The sequence below is a fragment of the Telopea speciosissima genome, chromosome 4 (genome assembly GCF_018873765.1).
Source record: "Telopea speciosissima isolate NSW1024214 ecotype Mountain lineage chromosome 4, Tspe_v1, whole genome shotgun sequence".
Classification (NCBI taxonomy): domain Eukaryota; kingdom Viridiplantae; phylum Streptophyta; class Magnoliopsida; order Proteales; family Proteaceae; genus Telopea; species Telopea speciosissima.
The window spans coordinates 36,497,964-36,519,929 of record NC_057919.1 but is presented as its reverse complement, the minus strand read 5'-3'; the positions used below and the strand labels follow the sequence as shown (position 1 = coordinate 36,519,929).

At 44.0% G+C, this 21,966-nt stretch overlaps 1 protein-coding gene across 2 annotated transcripts in view; it reads left to right on the top strand.

Annotated features, from left to right (window-relative positions):
- LOC122660287 (anaphase-promoting complex subunit 4) overlaps positions 1-21,966 on the top strand; it is a 131,411-nt gene that overhangs the window by 46,292 nt on the left and 63,153 nt on the right. For both annotated transcript variants that reach the window (XM_043855525.1, XM_043855524.1), the window contains exons 11-13: positions 472-651; positions 9,021-9,124; positions 9,211-9,309. In XM_043855525.1, coding sequence (XP_043711460.1) covers positions 472-651; positions 9,021-9,124; positions 9,211-9,309 — 383 coding nt within the window. The remainder of the gene's footprint in view (positions 1-471; positions 652-9,020; positions 9,125-9,210; positions 9,310-21,966) is intronic.

The window sequence follows — 21,966 nt, the reverse complement described above, 5'->3', positions numbered from 1 at the left end:
GTTGAAAATTGCACATACCGCCGAAAATCCAGTTCTTGTTCTTGAAATGGGGGGTTGACTTTTTATCCTTTTGGAATTTTATTTTTTAACTATTTGTATTGGATTCAAATAGGGGGTATTTGCTTATTTATGAATAATATCTTAAGTAATTCCATCTTTATTCCTTCTCTTTGACAGACCTGCTATTAGATCCTTTTCCTCTTATGTCCTATTTGTTCCTCTAATTACAGAATTGCCACTGCCTTATCCATTTATCCCATAATTACAAAGATTGTCACTGAACTGTTAAAAGGGTTTTGAATTCCTAATTCTTTAATTTATTTTTAAGGTTTATGGCCTGCCACCAATCCATGATTTTGGTAAGTAAACAATGGATTTTCTCATTGATGTATATGGTATGCTGCCATAGTAGCTCAGTTGATTTACTGTTGCTGATAGAAGAATTGATGTTCTTAATTATCCATTTTGTAGCCTGCTGCTGAAATTATTGCATTTAGAATCGGAGAACTGAGAGGCCTTTCGAGATGGCGTGCACGTTATCAGGGTGTTGGTCTGGACGAAAATATGATTGATAGTGCAACTGAAAAAGCAGGAATGTTGCTTGTCCAAGTGGAACGATTTATGCGGGTGTTGGCAACTGTGTTGTATCAGGTATGGGTATTATTTCATGCTCCTCTTTTAGCTTGTCAAGAAATCTAGATGGAAACTTAATCATATACAGTTGTCTGGGGATTTTTCTGATTCTTATGTCAATAGAATTTTATGATTGTTGTATGAGGTCGTTAGGATTATCTGGTTTTACCATTAAGTATTTAAGTTTTGTTCTTCAAGAATGTGAAGGGTTTTAAGACAGTGCTTTGAAAATTGTGTCCATTGTTGTTAACATTGGCTCTTTTCCCATCTTGTTTTTTCTTTTTGATCTGGTTTTATTTCTTCTATATAGGTTAACTTTGCATGTAGGAATCTATGATTCTGCATGCTCTCTATTTTGAAATTAGAGGAACGGTTGCTTAATTTTTCTGTTTTGTATAAATTTTGAAAATTAGCATTGTGTAGTATTCCTTGCATATACCTAGGATGTTTGTTTGGGAAACTGTAGTTTCATAACGGATTCTATGTATGTAAATATGAGGTAAAATAGGAATCACTTTTCCTGGAGATTGATGCATTTAAATAGAATAAGCATCCGTAAGGATCACCATGGAAAGTGTAGGACTTCTCCATGTAACTTTCTAGGTTGCAAACTCGTAATGCCAGTTATTTTCCCTTGAACCCAAGGGCTTTTTGAAGACTTGTGTGTGACACTGTGAGTCAGTGAGTGTAGTCAGTATACCCATTGTACAAGGAATTAGTAGACCCTCAGAATTTACAAGCCGTGGAGGATTCGTAAAATTAGGGTGTTTCTGAAGTAAAAGAGTCTTGAAGGAAGAGGAAGACAAGAAAAGCTCTAGGACCAGATGGCATCTCAAGAGGGGGTTGGAAGGTATGGCAGCTGGCAGATTATTTTAGCTAAGAAGTTGTTTAATGAGGGTGGGTTTGAGTACAAAAAGAATGCTACAACATTTGACTGATACTGATCCAGAATCCAGATACTCACTGGATGGGGGCAGATCAGATCTATTATACATAGAATCACCCATTCCATTGCCAATATTGAACTTCTGCCATTTTTAGTGACTGTACTAGGCTTTCACCCTTCTGATTGACTGATCCTTAGTTTGGCTAATTTGATTCATAGCAATCTGGATTGGTATCACTTGTGGGGATACTGGATTCTTCAACTCCATGCAACAAATGGGAGAGATTCAGATCAAAGTCTAGATTGGGTACATATTTGAATGCTCTTCTGCCACCAATTCTAGATTTGGATGGTCTGAAGTTGATGGGATCTATTAACTTCTGAAAATAAACTATGCTTGTTTGTATTTTGAAATGTATACTCTCATCCTGGTAGAGAGACATTAGTGTTTTTATCCAATCAAAGTTGCTTTTTCCTCTCTTGAGTGCTGGAGCCCTCTCAGCTAGACCTTATGTTTGCTGAATGGCTGAAACCAACTAGCAGGAGAGTGAAACTTCATGGTTAATACCATTGGGTGCTGTTGTAGTAACCATTGGACATTGGTGGTTCAGATTTCAGAATGATCAAGGTGAATTCTTGTCTGTTTTTCTTCTACTATGGCTGGGGTAGGAAATAGATAAACTATTTTTTATGCTTGATGGGGTGCTCATGTGGAAAATATTCATTCTATGATTTTCTGAGAGTCTGACTCAACTTTGATAGCGATTTTGATTAAGAAGGAATTCTCACAGGCTATCTTTGTTTGATGACAAGATAGGCCTTCCTTCAGTTTCTTGATATAATGGAGTTTTATCTTTGACTTATATAATGGGTAAGAGTTAGGATACTGATTCCTGAATTATTCCGGTTCAATTAAAAAAGTCTTCAAAATATTGTCTGCAATTTTAGCTGGCATAACTACTGAAATCCCATTTAGTTGTGATAAGCATTAGTTGAACTGAGTTCACTTACTGAAACAACTGTATGAGATGATAATGATAACAGATAGTACTACTCATCCTACAATGGCTATGTTGAGTTATGTAACACCTGAAAGGGTATTTTGGGTATTTTCATGTTTTTCCCCATAGCTAGTAGGGTCAGCTATGTGGGGGTTATTTTTGTAATTCTGCCCACTTCTTAAAGTTATAAATAAAGTTGCTTGTTGATCTCATTGATCATACAAGCCATTCTCTCAAAGCTGTTTTGTTAAAATGGCATCAGAGCCAAAAACTCTCTGATCTCCTCCCTCCCATCGTTTTTTCATCCCTCCACCTTCCCTTCGATCTCCCCTCCTTGGTTCTCCTTCCTCCCTTAGGGCAGCACTAATGAGGTGATCGCAATGTCTAGATGCTGCCCTCCATCCCACCTCTATCCTACATGTTCTAAAATCCCAATTCAGCTCGATAGTTGCTGCCTCCATCCTCTGTGATTTTTGGAGTTCTCTGTTTTTTGAAGATCCAGCCTCTCTTATCTTGAAGGATGATTTTCCATTGTTGGAGATCCATACTAGCTGCTCTGGTCAGCATCTATCACCACTCGACATCAAGTTTTTGAAGTCCCCTCACCTCAATCAATTCCACTTTCAGGGGTTTTTTTCAAAACCCTGACACATCGATTTTTGGGTTAGGGCTGTCCATTTTTGCTGATTTTTTCAGGGGACTTCTATTCTTCATTAGGGACCATTCGACCTTGCTATCCAACAGATCTTATGAGTTTTTTTGGAAATTTCTGGTTCTCTTCAATTTGGATCGATTTCTCCCATTATCGATTTTTTCTGGCTGGCAGCACTGGTTCCATTGCAAGTATGCCTGGCTCAGATGTTTTTTCTTGGGTGAATAAGAATTTCATTACCAAAAGGGAAAAGGGAAACAAGGGGCACCGAGGGGGAGAAGAAAAAATAAAAAGCCAGGCCCTAGCTTAGCTAGAGGCCAGCAGAAGTGACAAAAGAAACATTTGATAAGCCCCAGGAATCAACAATGAGCCTGTTCCTTGGGGTGTCCGAGCAAGAAGAAGGAGGAGCTAGCGATAACTTTGCTTTAATTTCAAAGGAAATGGAATCCCAAATTTTCTGATAGGAGCGAGAATTGGAGGTCCATTTCCTAATATTGCGCTCCATCCAAATGTGGTTAAGAGTTGCACAAAAAGCTAATTTGCCGACCGAGTTGCAAATAGAGTTGCCAGCAAAGGTCATGTCAATCCAGATCCATTCCCTTGAGAAAGGGAGGATTCTTCTGCGAGTAGGCCTGCACTTGGACAAGATTCCTTTCCAGATGGCAGCAGCAATAGGGCATTCAAAGAAAAGATGATCCAAGTCTTCAGAATTGTTCCAGCAGAGGCAACAAGCAGGAGAGACTAAAATCTGCCTAGAGCGGAGAATAGCCTGAGTTGGGAGGCATTTGGTGAAGATTCTCCAAGCAGTGAAGCAATGACGGGGGATGTGGTTCTTAAAGCAGAGAAGCTTGCGCCAGGGGGCCAAAGGGCCTGGCTCAGATGTTACTTCTGCCTCTTCTGGATTTGATGGATAGACCAGAACTGACTTTCTCCCTCTTGCTGCTCCTATCAAGCTCGATGGCTCCAATTACCTCATGTGGTCCAGGTCTGCCTATTTGACCATTGCTGGTCGAGGCCTTACTGGCCATATTCTTGGGTGTTCTACACAGTCAACTGACCCTGGCCCTCTCCAAGGCAAATGGATATCCAATGATGCTTTGGTGATGTCCTATTTGCTCCATTCTATGCAACCTTACCTCTTCAGCAACTATTTGTTACTGGATACAACCAATCACATATGGAGTGCTGCCAAGGAGACTTACGGGCAAGTTGGGAATGATGCTCAGGTGTATGAGATTCGCAAGAAGGTTCATGACACCACTCAAATGGAGTTATCTGTTTCTAAATACTATGCTGCCCTAAAAAATTTATGGCAGCGATTGGATCATTACTCGGACTGTCAGCCTTCTACAACTGTGGATATTGCTTCCCATCGCAAGCATGTCAAAAAAATCCGCCTGTATGACTTCTTGGCAGGTCTGAATATTGAGTATGATCCTATTCGAGTGGAGGTGCTTAGCTGATCACCATTCCCTACATTGGAGCAGTCCTTTGCTTTGGTTCATACAGAGGAGACCTGTCGGGCTGCTATGTTACATCCTTCTGCTGTTGAAAGATCTGCCTTGCAAGCTGGTTCTAGCCCTACTTCTATTACCATTACTGGTGGTGGTAATGCAGCCTCCAAAGAGCCTGTCAAGTGTGAGCACTTCAACAAACCCTATCACACTAAGGCTTAATGCTGGAAATTACATGTGAAGCCTGCTGACTTTGAGGCTAAACGTGGTCGTGAGAAGCCCAAATCCAAGGCTAATCATACTGAAACTACTATTGCTGCTACTGCTGCCCCTTCTACAGACATTAGTCTCTCTCCGGATGAACTTCTATCTTTCCGTCGCATGCTCCAGGCCTCTTCCGTTGCATCTACTACGGCATCTACACCTGCTGCCCATTCTGGTTCTCACTTTTCTTTAGGTATTCCAGTCGGTCGTCATTGTGCATCGACTGTCTCCAGTTCATGGATTATTGACTTCGGTGCTACTGACCACATGACTGGTTCCTCCCATCTTTTCACCAGTTTTCTCCATCGTTTGAGTAGGACACTGTTCGAGTAGCTAATGGTTCCCTTTCTCCTATATCTGGAAAGGGTTCCATTCGTTGCTCTCCTACCCTTCAATTAAATTCTGTTTGGCATGTTCCCTCCTTTTCTACTAATCTTCTTTTAGTAGTCTTACAAAAAATTTAAACTACAAAGCAACCTTTTTTCTTTCTCATTGTGTCATACAGGATCTAGTGAAAGGGACAACGATTGGTGGGGGTAAGGTACATGATGGTCTTTATTTCCACGACACGGGTCAGACTTCTCTTCCGCTAGCTTCATCTTCAGTCCATCAGTTGGTTTCAGCCTCGTCCCCTGACCTTCATCTTTGGCATTGTGGGCTTGGTCATCGTCCACTTCGGATTTTAGCCTCTTTATTTCCTCAGTTAGTTAAAGCTTGTAAAACGGAAGAGGTTTTATGTGAGGCCTATGTTTTGGCCAAACAGACTCGTTCCAGTTATTCTCCTTTGAATAAAAGAAGTGTTTCCCCTTTTGCTTTAGTTCATACTGATGTGTGGGGCCCTGCTCGTTGTGCTTCTATTTCTGGTTATAGATGGTTTGTCTCATTTATAGACTGTTATACTCGTCCTACCTAGGTGTACATGATGCAGCACAAGAGAGAGGTTTTTCACTGTTTTTGGATTTTTCATCGTATGGTTTATACCCAATTCAATGCTACCTTCAAAATTCTGCGAAGTGATAATGGTAGAGAGTTCATGGAGGGCCAGTTCCAGGCATATTTGGCTGAAAATGGGATACTTCATCAGACCAACTGTGTTGACACTCCTGCCCAGAATGGAGTGGTTGAAAGGAAGAATTGCCATCTTTTAGAGGTTGCTCGGGCCATTATGTTTGCCCGACAGGTCCCTTCTCAATACTGGAGTGATGCTGTCCTTACCGCTTCCTACCTCATAAACTGCATGCCTACCCGTGTTTTTGATGGTCGTGCTCCTCTTGACATTTTCCAGGGTCCTTCCTTTGTGGTGCCCCCAAAGATATTTGGCTGTGTTTGTTATGCTCGTAACCATCATCCTCATGGCAAGTTTGACCCTCGTAGCATTAGGTGTATTTGTTGGGTTATTCCGCTACCTAAAAAGGATACAAGTGCTATCATCCTCCTACTCGGCGGACTCTGGTTACTATGGACATTGTCTTCCATGAGTCCCTGGCTTATTATTCTCAGCCACCTCTTCAGGTTGAGCATGCTCCAGTGTTTGAAGATGTGCCTGCTATACTACCGGTTCCTATTTAGGGGGAGCCATCTCCTCCAGCCCCCACTTCAGCATCTAGTTTGGTTCTTGTTCAGGGGGAGCGTAGACCTGTAAGTCAGATCTCTGTTGATAAAGTCTATACCCGAAAGCACAAGGAGCAAGTTGAGACTACCATTACTACTGTACCTCTCCTCCAATCGTCAGAACTTGATCCAGAGCCTGCTCTACCATCTGGTAAGGATCCTTCTCTTGAATTACCTATTGCTGTTCGTAAAGGCATTTAGTCTTGTACCTAACATCCCATCTCCAATGTTGTTTCCTATGATTCTTTGTCTTCTTCCTATCGTGCATTTGTATCTTCTCTTTCCCAAGGTTTAAAGTATCGGTATCGGGTATTGTATCAGAAAGGTGATTTTAAGAGACGTATCGTATCGTATCGTAGAGTATTAACCATATCGGGTCACGTATTAACCCTATACAGTTGATACTTTTAAGTTTCATATCGGTATCGTATCGGTACCCTAAAAATAAGATACATATCGGTTAGTATCGGCTGATACATTAAGCTACTTAAAACCTTGCTCTTTCCTCTGTTTCTATTCCACAAAAGTGGCAGGAGGCAATTGCAGATCCAAAGTGGAAAGCAACCATGATGAAAGAGATGAAAGCCTTATCCAAAAATGAGAAGTGGGAGCTAGTGGTTCCTCCTCCGGGTAAGAAACCAGTTGGCTGTAAATGGGTATTTGTTGTCAAGCAGAAGGTGGATGGGTTAGTCGATAGATACAAGGCTAAACTTGTGGCTAAGGGGTTTACTCAGACCTATGGGATTGACTACCAGGAGACTTTTGCCCCAGTTGCAAAGTTGAATATTGTTCGGGTCCTATTATCATATGTTGTCAATCTGGGGTGGTATTTCCAGCAATTGGATGTAAAAAATGCCTTCGTTCATGGAGAGCTGGAAGAGGAAGTTTATATGGAGATTCCTCCAGGTTTTTCTTCAGACAAGACTCATGGGAAGGTTTGCAGACTGAAGCGGGCATTATATGGGCTGAAGCAGTCCCCTCGGGCTTGGTTTGGTAGGTTCCATAAAGCCATGATCTCTGTAGGGTACAAACAGAGTAATGCTGATCATACATTGTTCATCAAGCGATGGAGACAAGATCACTCTGCTTATAGTCTATGTTGACGACATAGTTGTGACTAGTAACGATGCTAATGAAGTTTCTCACCTAAGGGTTTTCTTGGGACGAGAATTTGAAATAAAGGACCTAGGACAGCTAAGGTATTTCCTTGGGATTGAAGTTGCCCGTTCAACCAAAGGCATTTTTCTCTCTCAAAGAAAGCATGTTCTAGATCTACTCTCAAAGATTGGATTGTTAGGATGTCATCCTTGTGATACTCCTCTGGAAGCTAATACTCGTCTGAAAGAGAAAGATGGTGATCCTGTTGATAAGGGGCGTTATCAATGATTAGTGGGAAAATTGATTTATCTCTCCCACACCAGACTAGGCATTTCATTTGCAGTAAGTTTGGTCAGTCAGTTTATGCATGATCCCTACTCCACTCATATGGCTGTTGTTCTTCGTATTCTCCATTACTTGAAGTCAGCCCTAGGAAAAGGGATTCTCTTGTCTCTGCATGATCATCTTCGTAGTGAAGCCTACATAGATGCTGACTGGGGTGGTAATCTTGATAGAAAATCTACTTCGGGTTATTGCATGTTTGTTGGAGGAAATCTTGTTACATGGCGTAGTAAAAACAAAATGTGGTGGCAAGATCCAGTGCTGAAGCAGAGTTCCGTGCCATGGCTCAAGGAACCTGTGAGTTATTGTGGTTTCAGAGTTTGCTCCAAGATCTTAGTGGTTTTTTTCATCGTCCGATGGTGTTGTAATGTGATAGTAAAGCAGCAATTAGCATTGCCTACAATCCAGTACAGCATGATTGTACCAAGCATGTGGAGATTGACAAACACTTCATCAAGGAGAACTTAGAAAGTGGACAGATTTGTATATCTTTTGTGAAGTCAGGTGATCAGCTAGCTGATGTCTTCACCAAAGGGCTGAGTGGAAAAATGTTTCATCCGAGTTTGGTCAAGCAGGTGTGATATCTATGCACCAACTTGAGGGGGAGTGTTGAGTTCTGTAACACCTGAAAGGGTATTTGGGGTATTTTTATGTTTTTCCCCATAGCTAGTAGTCGGCTATGTGGGGGTTATTTTTGTAATTCTGCCCACTTCTTAAAGTTATAAATAAAGTTGCTTGTTGATCTCATTGATCATACAAGCCATTCTCTCAAAGCTGTTTTGTTAACAGGCTATTTTAACCTTTGTGTTTTTCAGTTTACAATATGGCTATGCAAACTGAGGCATACATCTTTTTTTGTTGTTGATTATGTTTTGGTGGTATTGGTGTGGGGTATGCTGTGAATGCCTTTGATATAGTGAATTTCCAAATCCAAGGTATGCATTATTGCTGTTGTTGATGGTGGTGGTATTCTTATGCTTTGAATGCTTCTGCAGTGATATTCCGAAATGACAATTTGACTTGTTCTCCCAGTATGTGACAATATTCATGTCTCAACCCTCCTTCTGTCTTTGTTTCAGTTTCAAAATTTCTTCACCTGGCTGACAAAATGTGTAAAGCTGTTAATGTCAGAGCTAAAGCTGCTAATGACCGAGCCAAGTGATCAACTTCCACCATTTAATAGGTTTGGTGTCAAATGCCCGTCTTGTAAACTACTTGCAGATTTTTGTTATTTATAGCGTTTGTAATTTCAATTCTGGGTCTTTCCAGTGAACTTGTGGTTATATTCTTGAAGTTTCTTTATGACCAAGATCCTGTCAGGCAATTGTTGGATCCTTCTGAAGTAGATCACAATATCGAAATTGATGTGTAAGTTCTCTTTTCTGAATTCGTTCTTTGAATCAAGTTATGGGCCATCTACCATGTTATTGCCCAATTTTCAGGGTTGATTGATGATTTATATTTAGGTTTCTGTTCATTTGCAGATATTATGCATGGTCACTTATTATCTATGTGGTTTAGTCTATTCCTTTCATTTGACCTATATTCTCTTTGCAGTTTCTGTATCAGGCTGATTTTATTGTGTTGTATCTATGAGGTGTATTTAAGAAATTTCCAAACATTTAGAAACCAAACATTTAGTTATATTATGTTTGCCTGCTACTTTTTTTTAACCTGTTATGTGAATAAGCCATCACTCCATGAATTCCAATTATCTTCAATTTAGTTTTAGTTAATTTCTGGCGAATAGAGAGGAGTCAGTATTTCTGACAAGAAGCTTCATTTTGGTGGAAGCCAAATATTTTAGTTCAATGTTTTGTCAAAGTTTGTTTGCTTGAGGCATCATGTGAGTTTTGGTTGAGTTGGACCAAAATAGTAAATTTCGTATACAGAATGTTGCAGTTGAAATGTGGAAACACTTCAACTGATTCTTATTCTCTGAATTGGTTGTAAAACCTTTTACTTTTCTTTTTCAATCTATTTTACCACTTAATAAATAGGGTTTAGGGTGGAAAGCAATGAGGAAGGATTGACTAATAGGGAGGCTACTGAGTTATTAACTGTAGCAGATGTGTGGCGTGTGTTTGAGGTGTATTTGAAACCAAACATTTAGTTTAAATATGTTTGAACTCAATATTACCCAATATTTGTTTTTTTTTTTTTTGGTGAATAAAAATTCATTACAAAGAAAGGAAAAAACAGGGACTCCCAAGGAAAGGGGGAGAAAAGCAACAAGTCAACAACACAGCAAGCTATGCCCAGCCCTCTTTATAGAGGAAGCATGGAAGGACCACTACAATTTACAAATAGTCTATTTCGGTGGAGTCGATGCACTGCACGGAATAAGTAGAGATCTTGCAACCGATCTCGAAAGCGATGGAAGCCTTAATCTTCTGGACGGATCTTGATATGAGGGTCCATTACCTAAGGTTGCTCTCCCACCAAATATGATGAATAGCAGCACCAAAGGCAAGTTTACCCACTGAGTCACAACTGGAGCCCACCTCCAAAGGTCATGTCAAACCAAATCCACTCTCTTTCAAAAGGTAAGATCCTTCTCTGAGGCCAAGATTTGGCTATATGGCCTTTCCAAATTCAAGAAGAAAAGGGGCAATGGAAGAAGAGGTGATCCACGTCTTCCAGGGCATTTCAACAAAAGCAGCAATTGGGAGAAACCGGAATTTGCCTCTGAGAAAGAAAGGACTTCATTGGCAGGCAGCAGGATAAGGCTCGCCAAATAGTGAAGCTGTGGTGAGGGATGGATCTCTTGAACCAGACCAACTTGCACCAAGGGATAACAGGCCCCTGAGTTCTGATAAGGTCCCACGCACACTTGGAGCTAAAGAGCCTCGAGGACGGAGGGGACCAAATAACCAAATCATCATTGCCTCTTGGCCTTCTGTTGATGGACCGAAAGCCTCCCAGATGACAAAAAGAGGAGAAGAGGAAAGCACAGGGCCCCACCCATCGGGAAGGAGGATATCCTAGACCATGGCCAATCTCTCAATCCCCAAGTTGTATCAAGCCCTGTCTCCGACTGAGTGAAAGAGAATGCTCAGGGGATGGCAGTTACCTAACCAGAGTCGAGTGGAAGCACCATCATCAATCAGGGATTTAATATCCCCATTGACTAGGAGCCTGATTTTCAAGATCTTTCTCTAGACCAGGAGGAGTCAGATGAAGCAGGGACAGTCCAAATGGAGCCATGCCGAAGAAGCCTAGAATAGACCCAATCAACCCAGATGCTTTTTTTCTTGGCAGCAAGCTTCTAGATCAACTTGAGGATACCTGAGAAACATCCTTTATTCTTCTCAGACCAAGCCCTTCCCCCCCTCTTTCTATTTGGGAAGGCAAATAGAAGCCAAACTGATGGGGTGAACAATCAGACCCTTTCGAAAGTAAGACACATAAAGGACTTGATCTTCTTGATGCAAGATTGGGGCAGCCCAAAGATACCTGACCAGTAAATGTAAGAAATCTGAAGCACTGATCTGATCAATTTGAGGCGATTGACATAGGAGAGGTGAGCTCAATAATTTTTTTTTGCAGCCCTCAAATTACGAGGGAGAGGAAAAGAAAGAACAAAAAAGCAAAAGAGCCATAAGACTCAAATAGGGGAGTTAGATGTTCGAAGAGAGATAGGGGAAAGACCCCAAGATACAACAATAAGCCTGTTCCTTAGGGTATCAATACAAGTGGAGGGTACAGCCGAACTAAGTTTAGCCTTAATTTCAAAAGGAATCCTGAATCTGTTGATGAGATTGAGATTTGGTAGTCCATTTCCGGATATTGCATTCCATCCAAAGATGATTGATGACTGCATAAAAAGCCAACTTTCCAATGGTGTCACAAAGGGAGTGGCCACCAAACGTCATATCAACCCAAACCCATTCTCTGTCAAAAGGAAGAATCCTACGATTTCTTGGCCAGCATTTTGCAAGGATGCCTTTCCATATAGAGGAGGAGAAAGGGCAAGCAAACAAAAGGTGGTTGGATTCCTCAACCGCATTCCAACAAAGACCACAACTGGGGGAGACCGCAATGTGCCAATGCCAAAGAAAGGACTGCGTTGGAAGACAGTTAGAAAAAACTCTCCAGGCCATAAAACAATGACGGGGAATATGGTGCTTGAACCAAACAAGTTTCCTCCAAGGGGCTAACAAACAACGAGTACGGATGAGATCCCAAGCAGCTTTAGAGCTAAAGGAGCCCAAAGAATTCGGCAGCCAAGTGACACAATCTCCTCTATTATGGGGTCTCCTCGTGATAGAAGGCAAGATCCTCCAAATATTATTAAGCACAGGGCTGGACGAGGATGGGGGAGCCCAGCCAGCCGGATCAAGAATATCAGCCACCAAAGAACTTAGAGTAAGCCCAGAACCATAGATAGTTCTAGGGCTGACCCGATGGAGAAGAATTCCCATTGGGTTTCCAATGATCTAGACATAGAGAAGTGGAGTTCCCATCACCAATGCAAGTGTGGATAATGTTAACAGATTTAGAATTAGAGTAATGCTTGGATGATCAATTACTGATCCCAAGCTTTGTATTTATAATGAATAATCACAACTTACATGGACAGAATTGTCCCTCATAACTGACTTTATTGTAGAGTCAATACAAAGCATAATAAAAGGTAAAAAGACCAGAATACCCCCCATGGTATTCTGTCCCATAAAATCCAACACTCCCCCTCAAGTTGGTGCATATATGTCACACATGCCCAACTTGACTGAAATAGGATGAAACACTTTGCCACTCAACCCCTTAGTGAATACATCAGCTAACTGATCAGAAGACTTCACAAAGGGAAACACAAATGAGGCCAGCTTCAATCTTCTCCTTGATGAAATGTCGATCAACTTCAACGTGCTTGGTACGATAATGCTGGACAGGGTTATGAGCAATGCTAATGGTAGCCTTATTATCACAATACAGCATCATGGGAAGATGGACAACAACACCAATGTCTTGCAACAACCCTATAAGCCATAACAATTCACAGATTCCTTGTGCCATGACACGGAACTCCACTTTAGCCCTGGATCTTGCCACAACATTCTACTTCTTGTTACACCATGTGACAAGATTCCTACCTACAAAAGAGCAATATCCAGAGATGGACTTTCTGTTGGTAGAGCCAGCCCAATCAACATCAGTGTAGGCTTCAACCTATAGATGACCATTGGGAGATAAAAGTATTCCTTTTCCTAGAACAGACTTCAAATATCGTAGGATGCGAATAACTGCCTTCATATGAGAGGTATAAGGATCATGCATAGACTGGCTTACCAGATTTAAAAAAAAAAAAAAAAGAAAAAAAAAAAAGACTGGCTTACCAGACTCACGACAATAGCTATGTCTAGCCGTGTATGAGAGAGGTAGATTAGCTTGCCAACCAATCGTTGATAGCGACCTTTGTCAACTGGTTCACCTTCTTTCTCCTTGAGCCTTGCAGTAGTTTCCATAGGAGTGTCTGCAGGATGATGCCCTAACAACCCAGTCTTGGACAACAGATCTAGGATATATTTCCTTTGGAAAAGGAAGATGCCTTTTGAAAATCGAACAACTTCTATCCCCAGAAAATATTTTAGAGTTTTTAGATCCTTTATTTCGAATTCTCAGCTAAGAAAGTGCTTCAGTTTGTTGATCTCATCACCATCATTTCCGGTTACCACAATATCATCCATATAGACTATGAGAATGGTTAACTGATCACCAACTCCTTTGATGAACAAGGTATGATCAGCATTGCTTTGCTTGTATCCCACATAAATCATTTCCTTGTGGAACCTGCCGAACCAAGCTCTAGGTGACTGCTTCAACCCATAGAGAGCACGGCTTTTTTTTTTTTTAACCCAAACTTCTCTGGGACCCAGGCCAGCCCCTAGATTTTATTAAGCCAACAAAGAATAACGAATACAGGGGGGGACGTCCCACCTTACCCCAACCCAAAGCTATATATCTTACAAGAACATGCCATATCCTAAGCTCTAAGGACCGGCAAGCCCTCTCTATCCTCCCTCATACATCAAAAGCTGCCTAGCGGCAAGTTATCCGGCTGAAAGGTAATGGAGCATTGCGAAGCCTGCAGCAACTTGGCCAGCCGATCAGCCTGTTGCTCTCCCACAGACAGCGAATGTCACCGTCGCCTGATCATTTTGCCATCAATGGAGGATCTCATCAAACCAGTACCACCCACGCCATGAGTTACACTTCTTATGGTTTATCGTATGTGTGGTCTCTGAGTCCGTGTGAACAAGCACATCTACGTATCCCCGATCGTGGCATAAGCGGAGGCCATCCCACAGAGCCCTCAGCTCTGCAATAGCAATAGTACACATCCCATAGCTGTTAGAAAAAGCTGCTAGCACTTCTCCCTCATTATTCCGGATGACTCCCCCTCCTCCCCCGACCCCTGGATAGCCCCGACAGGCTCCATCAACATTTATCTTGACAACAATAGAAGGGGGGCACCAAAAAACAGGGAAAGGCCGAGAGGCCTTGGCCGGCGGAACCATTAACTCGAACCACTGCTGAATCAGCCCATCCCTTGCAGATCAACGTTTGCCCACTTGTGAGGGGATTGGGAGCTCTTTCACCCACCTTCTAACACGATCAATGATAGTGGCAGCAGTACGCCTAGTCTCCCCATGCCTCCTGTTGTTTCTTTCTTTCCATAGCTCCCACACAATCAAAGTCGGTAAGAGCCCCACAATGTAATCACTGATGCACCTGTAGCTCGCCAACCATGCCATAGTGCTAGCCGACCCCTAACATCCTGCCCTGGGTGAGGCACCAAGTCAAATAGGCAAGAGAAGAACCTCCACACCTTAGCCGCTGTAACACCACCTATTAGGCAGTGATCAGTAGTATCCCTTTGGGGGGAGCTACAGCAGTAACAACGAGAGGCCAAGGGAATCCCAACTGACATTAAGGTAACTTTCGTAGGTATCTTGCCGTTCAACAGCTGCCAAGAGAAGAAAGCCACCTTGGTTGGGAGCGAGGGCTTCTATATCCACTTTGCATAGGCAGCAACTGACCCCACCGTCCTGATCTCATTCCAGACCGATTTGGTCGAAAAGCGACCATTACTAGCCGGTGCCCACACTAGAACATCTGGCCTGTCTGAGATGTGAACATTACCTTGGACGATAGCCTGCCGGATGGCCTCATCATCAATGTGATCCAAGATGTCTTGTCTCCAAGAGCCATCCCCCTCAACAGCATCTTTCACCCGCAGGTCAACATCCACCAGAAGGGCATTGTCCACTGCATCGATCAAAGGACCCACCCCAGACTAATTATCCAGCCAAAAAGAGACATTCTCAGAGCCAACCAGCCACCGAGATCTCTCCAAGATCATTCCCCTAAACTCCAGCGCATTCCTCCAAGACCTAGAAGTCACCCCATGAGGGTCAACCAGCACCACATGGAGGCCCTTGAAGAACTTGGCCTTGAAAAAACTGCTCCATAAAGAATGCTCCGTCAGAACACGCCAGAGACCCTTAAGCCTCAAAGAGAGCCCAACCTCGTCCAGCAACCTAACACCAAGGCCCCCTTTCTCCTGCGGCCTGCACACTTTCTGCCAGCTGACCCAGTGCCTTCGTTTCCCCCATTCTGAGGTTCCCCTGAGAAAATCAGCAAAGATGCCATACAACCTTTGCAACACAGCTTTAGGAGGGTCCAGCGTGGCCAAGACATGGATAGGGACGGAAGAGAGAACATGCTTCAGCAAGGTAACCCGGCCCCCCGCTGAAAGGAGCTTACCCTTCCAACCTGCCACCTTACTATTGATTTTATCAATAAGAACATCAAAGAAGCAAACCTTGAGCCTACCACAATGAAGCGGGGCTCCTAAATAAGTGATAGGGAGTGCCTTTTGAGAAAAGCCTGTAACTGCCCCCACCATCCTAGCATGGGCAGGCGTAGCCTTGTGCCCAACCACAAAATAGCTCTTTTGTTTGTTGACTAGCTGTCCAGAGAAACCTTCATACCTAGAGAGAAACCCCATGATCTGCTTAAGAGAGCCCTTGAGACCCCTGGAGAAGATGATGGTGTCATCAGCAAAAAGACTGTGAGAGATCCCCGGACACCCTCTCGGCAACCTGAAGTAGGAGGCATGACCTTCCATAAATAACTCCTTGATTCCCCTGCTAAGCACCTCCTCTGCCAAGATGAAGAGCGTAGGCGACAGGGGGTCCCCTTGTCGCACCCCCTGGTAGATTTGAAGAAACCTGACTGCCTGTGTCACACCCCGGCCCGGTTATTAAGGGCCAAATGTGGCGGGATGTCTCTGACATCCAACCAATCCCCAAGGATCACAAGTGCAGTACCCTATTTACAATCATTATCTCACAAATACAGTAATCAGAAGCAGCATAAACAATTAAATAATAAAGGAAACATCAGTAGTAAGAGGAATCTATGTGATATTTCATTTATATAAAGAATAAAGCTTGTGATACTACTATACAGTTCTCCAAGGTACTACATGGTAAAACTATACACAAACTATATTATATCTATACAAAGTATTTATAAAGCATAAAAGAGTGGGGAGGTAGCCTGGACTGTCAGGCCAAGATCAGGAGATTACGCAATCATCACGTGCGCACGAAGTATTGTGCACTTCAAACTCCAGCACCGCAAATCCATCATTAAAAGGAACTAAATCACCTGAAAAATAAGGATATCCACAGGGGTGAGCTCTCAACTGAGCCCAGTAAGGAAATACATGCAAAACACAACATAATAATTCATAATGAATGTGCTAATCTAGCATGCTCCTAACATGGATACTAAGTCTCATGTGGTATAAGTACTACTGTGGTAGATGCTAACCTCGAAGAGAACCCGCCAGGAAAGCATGACACAAGGCAGCTAACCCAACAGACCCCCAATGACCAACCGGAAAGCATGACACCAGGCAGCTCCAGACGTCGGTCACCCGAGCAAAACCATTCTACCACGGTGAGGACCCGCCAGATCGGCATGACACCAGGCAGCGGACCCGACAGACCCCCAAAGACTAACCCTGTCTGTTTATTCTTACAGTGGAGCGGACACGCTAATATGGGACAGAAGATGGCACCCCGGCATGTCCCTTCGGCTGTACCATGGGTTGTCCAACACCTTACCCCCTGTTGGTAAGGGGCGTAGTACTGGGTTATGATATAACAGCCTAGCCCAGTGTAATCTATGCATGATAGCACATGTATGAATAGCTGAATTTAAATAGAACAGTACTTCTCTAATAATAATCATCAGTAACAAATAAATATCAGTGCAGATGCAAGATGCCAATGCAACCTAATTCACATGCAGATTCTAATGCAGTAAATAAAAGCTAATAAACTATATGAACATGATAATTTTGATGATACATGACATGGCAATCAAAACAATAACAAATTAAAATGATAAACACTCTAAAATTAAAGTCAGAATTCCGTTACCTGAGTTGTAACTTAGCCTATTCTAAATAACCTTCCAAGAACCCAGCAAAGCAGATAAAGAACAGCAGAAACAGGCCCAAACAACATGCAAAACATCATCCATTAGGTCCTAGTATGGTTTAAGGTTAAGTCCCATAAGGGCAGGGTCATAAAGATTGGCCATATCTTTGGATGCATAGCCCAAATTAGGAGTTTTAACATTAATTTAAGGTGGGTCAATCTATTTTGGGTTCCAATTTCATAATTAGTGAGTTAATTTAGGAATTTCTTCAATTAAACATAAATTTCTTAGCTAGGGTTCATGGACTGGCTGAGTGGGAGCAGAAATTTGGCTTATTAGAGGTACTTTAGCCACGGAGATTTTAGGGTAGATTTAGAGCAGTTTTAAAAGAAATTTAGAGGAAAAGAAGGTAATTACAGCAAGGGATTCACCAAGGCTTACCTGAAACTGTAATTGCAGCCTTCTAATGGAAGCTTTAAGCCCAAAATTAGGTGCAAGAGATAAGCCTTCAAGAACAACCTCTAATCCCTCTTCTTCTCTTCTCTTTTTCCTTTTCTTTCTTCTTTCTCCAAGCTGGAACGAATTTTTCAGCTTCTCTAACTTGTAATGTGTTTTGTAAATAGTATAAGAGAAGTTATTTATATATATAGGATACTTAATCACTAAGGGGCAGAATGGTCATTTGGTTATAAATTATTTCTAAAATTGATTCTTTTGTATTTATTACCTTATTCCAGCTACAGATCGATGTCATGCGACATCAGGGATGATCCGGATACGGGTAACTGTCCGGAACCACATTCTGCACTGGGGAACTGGGTCCCACGGGGTCAATTTTACTAAAATACCCTTCTAACCCTATTTGGTCGTACAAAACGTTATGTAAATATATTGTAAATTATACTTACATTGAGTTTAATTAAGGGGGAGGTCCTGCACTGCCCACCAACAGACCCGACACGAGTAGCTCACATGCGGGGTCCCACAAGGTAAAAATTACTATTTTGCCCCTAATACACTAATTAATTAAAAATACAACATATATACATATAAAATGGGATTCTTACCTGGGATTCGGCCCAAGACAGAGAGGCTTTGCAGGCCACTAATCTAGCATGCCAAGCTTATGTGTTGTCTTCCATTAGACACCTCAGACTCATTTAAGGCCACGGTAGTTGGCTGATCGGAATGCCTTTACAGACGAGTCATGAGATAGGTCTGAATTTCTTAGTCAAGACGGCCCACAACTTAGAGGCTAGCATGGCCAAATATTGAACCAGAACCTGAAATCACATAGATTCCAAAAGTTTAAATTTTTTTTTTTTTGCGGGTTTTCACAGCCTGCCCCCAAGTACTACCGAGAACCAGCAATTCTCGACTGTCCGCCTGACCAGATTGACCCAATCCCTACAGAACACAAACTTCAAGAGCGCACTCCATAGAAACCCCCATTCAAGCCGATCATAGGCCTTGGCCATGCCTAACTTAAGGATCACATTTCCTCTCTCGCCTTCCTGTTCAACTCGTGCGTATCCTCTTGCACTAGAGAAATGTTATCATGAATGCATCTCCCCTGCACAAAAGCACCATGCTCCTCCGCCACCAGGGTAGGCAGTAGACCCGCCAGCCTAGAGGTCATGATCTTCGCAATAACCTTGTAGGAGAAGTTGCATAGGCTAATAGGTCTCAAATTAGCCATCACCCCCGGATTGTCCTTCTTAGGGATCAGGACCAAGTTGGCAGCAGTGTAGCTCCTAGGGAGAGGCTCACCTGCAAAAAACTCCTTCACCGCAGCCCAAACATCTGCCCCTACCACCTCCCAGCAAGCTGTGTAGAAATGGCCCGAGAACCCATCAGGCCCAGGCGCATTGTCCGCCGACAAGGCAAAGACAGCACCCCTAACCTCAAAGGAGGGGACCACCAGCAGGGCAACATTAACAGCCTCGGACACCACCTTAGGGATCACCGATAACAACCCCTCATCCATCACACAGCCCTGTGTAGTAAAAGTTCCCGAAAAATGTTGCACGGCCTCTTCTTGCACCCCCTCCACATCCGAGATCTACTCGCCATTTGCCCCTTTGATGCGCTCCACACAAGCAATTCTCCTCCTGACATTGGCCATCGAGTGGAAGAACTTTGTATTGCGGTCCCCCTCCTTAAGCCAGTGAACCCTGGACTTTTGTCTCTAGAATATCTCCTCCTGCAACAACACCTCCTGGAGATTATCCCTAGCCCTCCCCAGAGCTGCCCTGGTCGCCTCCTCATCACGTGAGTCAAACTCAGTTTCCGCCCTACACACTGCATCCTCTGCATCCCTAACACGCTGATGTATGTTGCCAGACACCTCCCTGTTCCAGCTGCGGAGGGTAGAGCGAAGCCCTTTAAGCTTCAAGAAGAGTACATTCAAGGCAGACCCTAGCACTGGCTTATCCCACTGCTCTTTCACAAGCGAAAGAAACTTAGGGTGTCGGAGCCACATCTGTTGAAACTTGAACCCTGATGAAGGATGGTGCCCTTCCACCCCAAAGGAGAGGCCAAGAGGCGCATGGTCAGAGCAAGTCCTGCTAAAATGTGTCACTGAGCACCTGGTAAACACATTAACCCATTCTGCATTCACCAAAAATCTGTCCAGCCTACCCATCACCCTACTAGCACCATCCTGGTTGTTAGACCAGGTGTACATGTTCCCGACATATCCTGCATCTATAAGCGCCGCCCTATTAACAAAACCTCCAAAGTCCTCCAGCGAGAGAGAGCAAGCTGGCCTCCCGCCCACCTTCTCAACCGGTGCCATAACAGCATTAAAATCACCCCCCACCGCCCAAGGAGTGGATACAGTCTAGGAGAACTCCTGTAGCCTCTCCCACAAGCCCCTTTGGTCCATCCTCTCACAAAAGCCATACACAAAAGAAATGAGAAAGGAGCCTGCACTACCCCCCATACACTCTAAAGTCACCAACTGGTCGCCTTCATCCACCACAGGAGCCTGCACCGAAGCCCTCCAAAAGACCCAAATCCTGTTCGAACACAACATTGAGTCCAACCCGATCCTCCTCCTAACCACTTGCGCCTTTGAAACTTGTGCCTTTGGTTCAGCCACTGCCACCAAGTCCACTTTATTAGAGCTAACAAGAGCTTTCAACCGCCTACACGTAGGCTTATTACCAACACCTCTTGCATTCCAAAAGATGCAATTCATTGGTCAGATTGTAAAGCTACAACTGCCGATCTCATCGATCTCGTGACCCTTCTTTGCGACCCATCTCTGTTTCTCCTTCCTGCTGCAGCCTTCTTAATTTTCTTGCGTTTATAGACTAAGGCTGCCCCAAGGCTAGGTGCCCTCGGCTGCAAGTGCCTCCTACGACCACGTCCCCTCTGACCAGCCCCTGCCTGAGGCTCTGGCACTCTCGTGGGGCTAGGGTCAGCCTCCAACCGCGACTCAGCCAGTCGCTCCACCAACCTGTTGACCCTCCCTGTAAGCGTGGCATTGAACGCCCTGAGACTCTCCATCAATACCACACGATCTGCCACTATAGGCGCAACACCTGCCACTTGCGAGTCATCTTTTGAACCTGCCGCGGCAACACCATTCGCGAAAAAAGAAGGCCTGTCACGCACCATTGACGCTGCTCTTGGCAGCCCCCAAACTTGGCTAGGTACCACGAGCTCACTACAAATTGGAGCAACTGAAGGCCCCACCGCTGGACTCTCCACAGCTGCCATCGCCTGCAGCCCCGCCGCCGGAGCACAAGGCTCAGAAGACACTGCAGCTACGCTAGGGATGACGCTGCCTGCCACCCCACCAATAAGGCTCACCTGCTCCTCAACTGGTGCCTCCACCCCTCCACTATCGGGTATCGCAATCGCTTGGGCCTCCACAGAGTCTGCCGCCAAAGGCCTCCAGCGACCCCTCTCCCTGCGCAAGGTCCTTCTCTGCCGCTGTACTTGATTTCCAACACCCTCACCGCCAGCACCAGCACCTGCAGACGTGCCTTCTCCATGAGGAATGAAGACCCTGTCGCCAGTTCTCCCCTCCTCGACAACACCCGCTGCTGCAGTCCCTACCGGAGCCGAAGCCGCTGCAGCATCTGGCCTCCGCCGCTGTAATTTCCTGCACAAATCATTTGAATGGCCAATCTTCGAACAATGGCTGCAATAGAGGGGCAGCTTCTCAAAAACCACAGTCTGATGGAAACCACTGTCGCCACAACCCACCCAAACCTTCGCCGGCAACTGCGCACGCAGATCAACCTCAACACAAACTCGTGCTGCCACCGTGCGAGTGCAATTAGCAGTCGCGCCATCCACCTTCAAAACCCTGCCCACAGCCCTTGCGATTGACAACAAGAAATTCCCCTGATACAAATTCACCGGCAGCCCCGACAGAGAAATCCAAACAGGCGCGAAGGGGGACTCCCAACCAGAAACAAAGTCGGCAGTCCATTTCATAAAATGGAAAAGAAAACCTTGGATGTGCATCTGTTCTTTCATCCACACCTTGACGAAATCTGCCGGAGAAGAGAAGCGCAACAAGACATGCCGAGGATCCAACGTCGACACCAC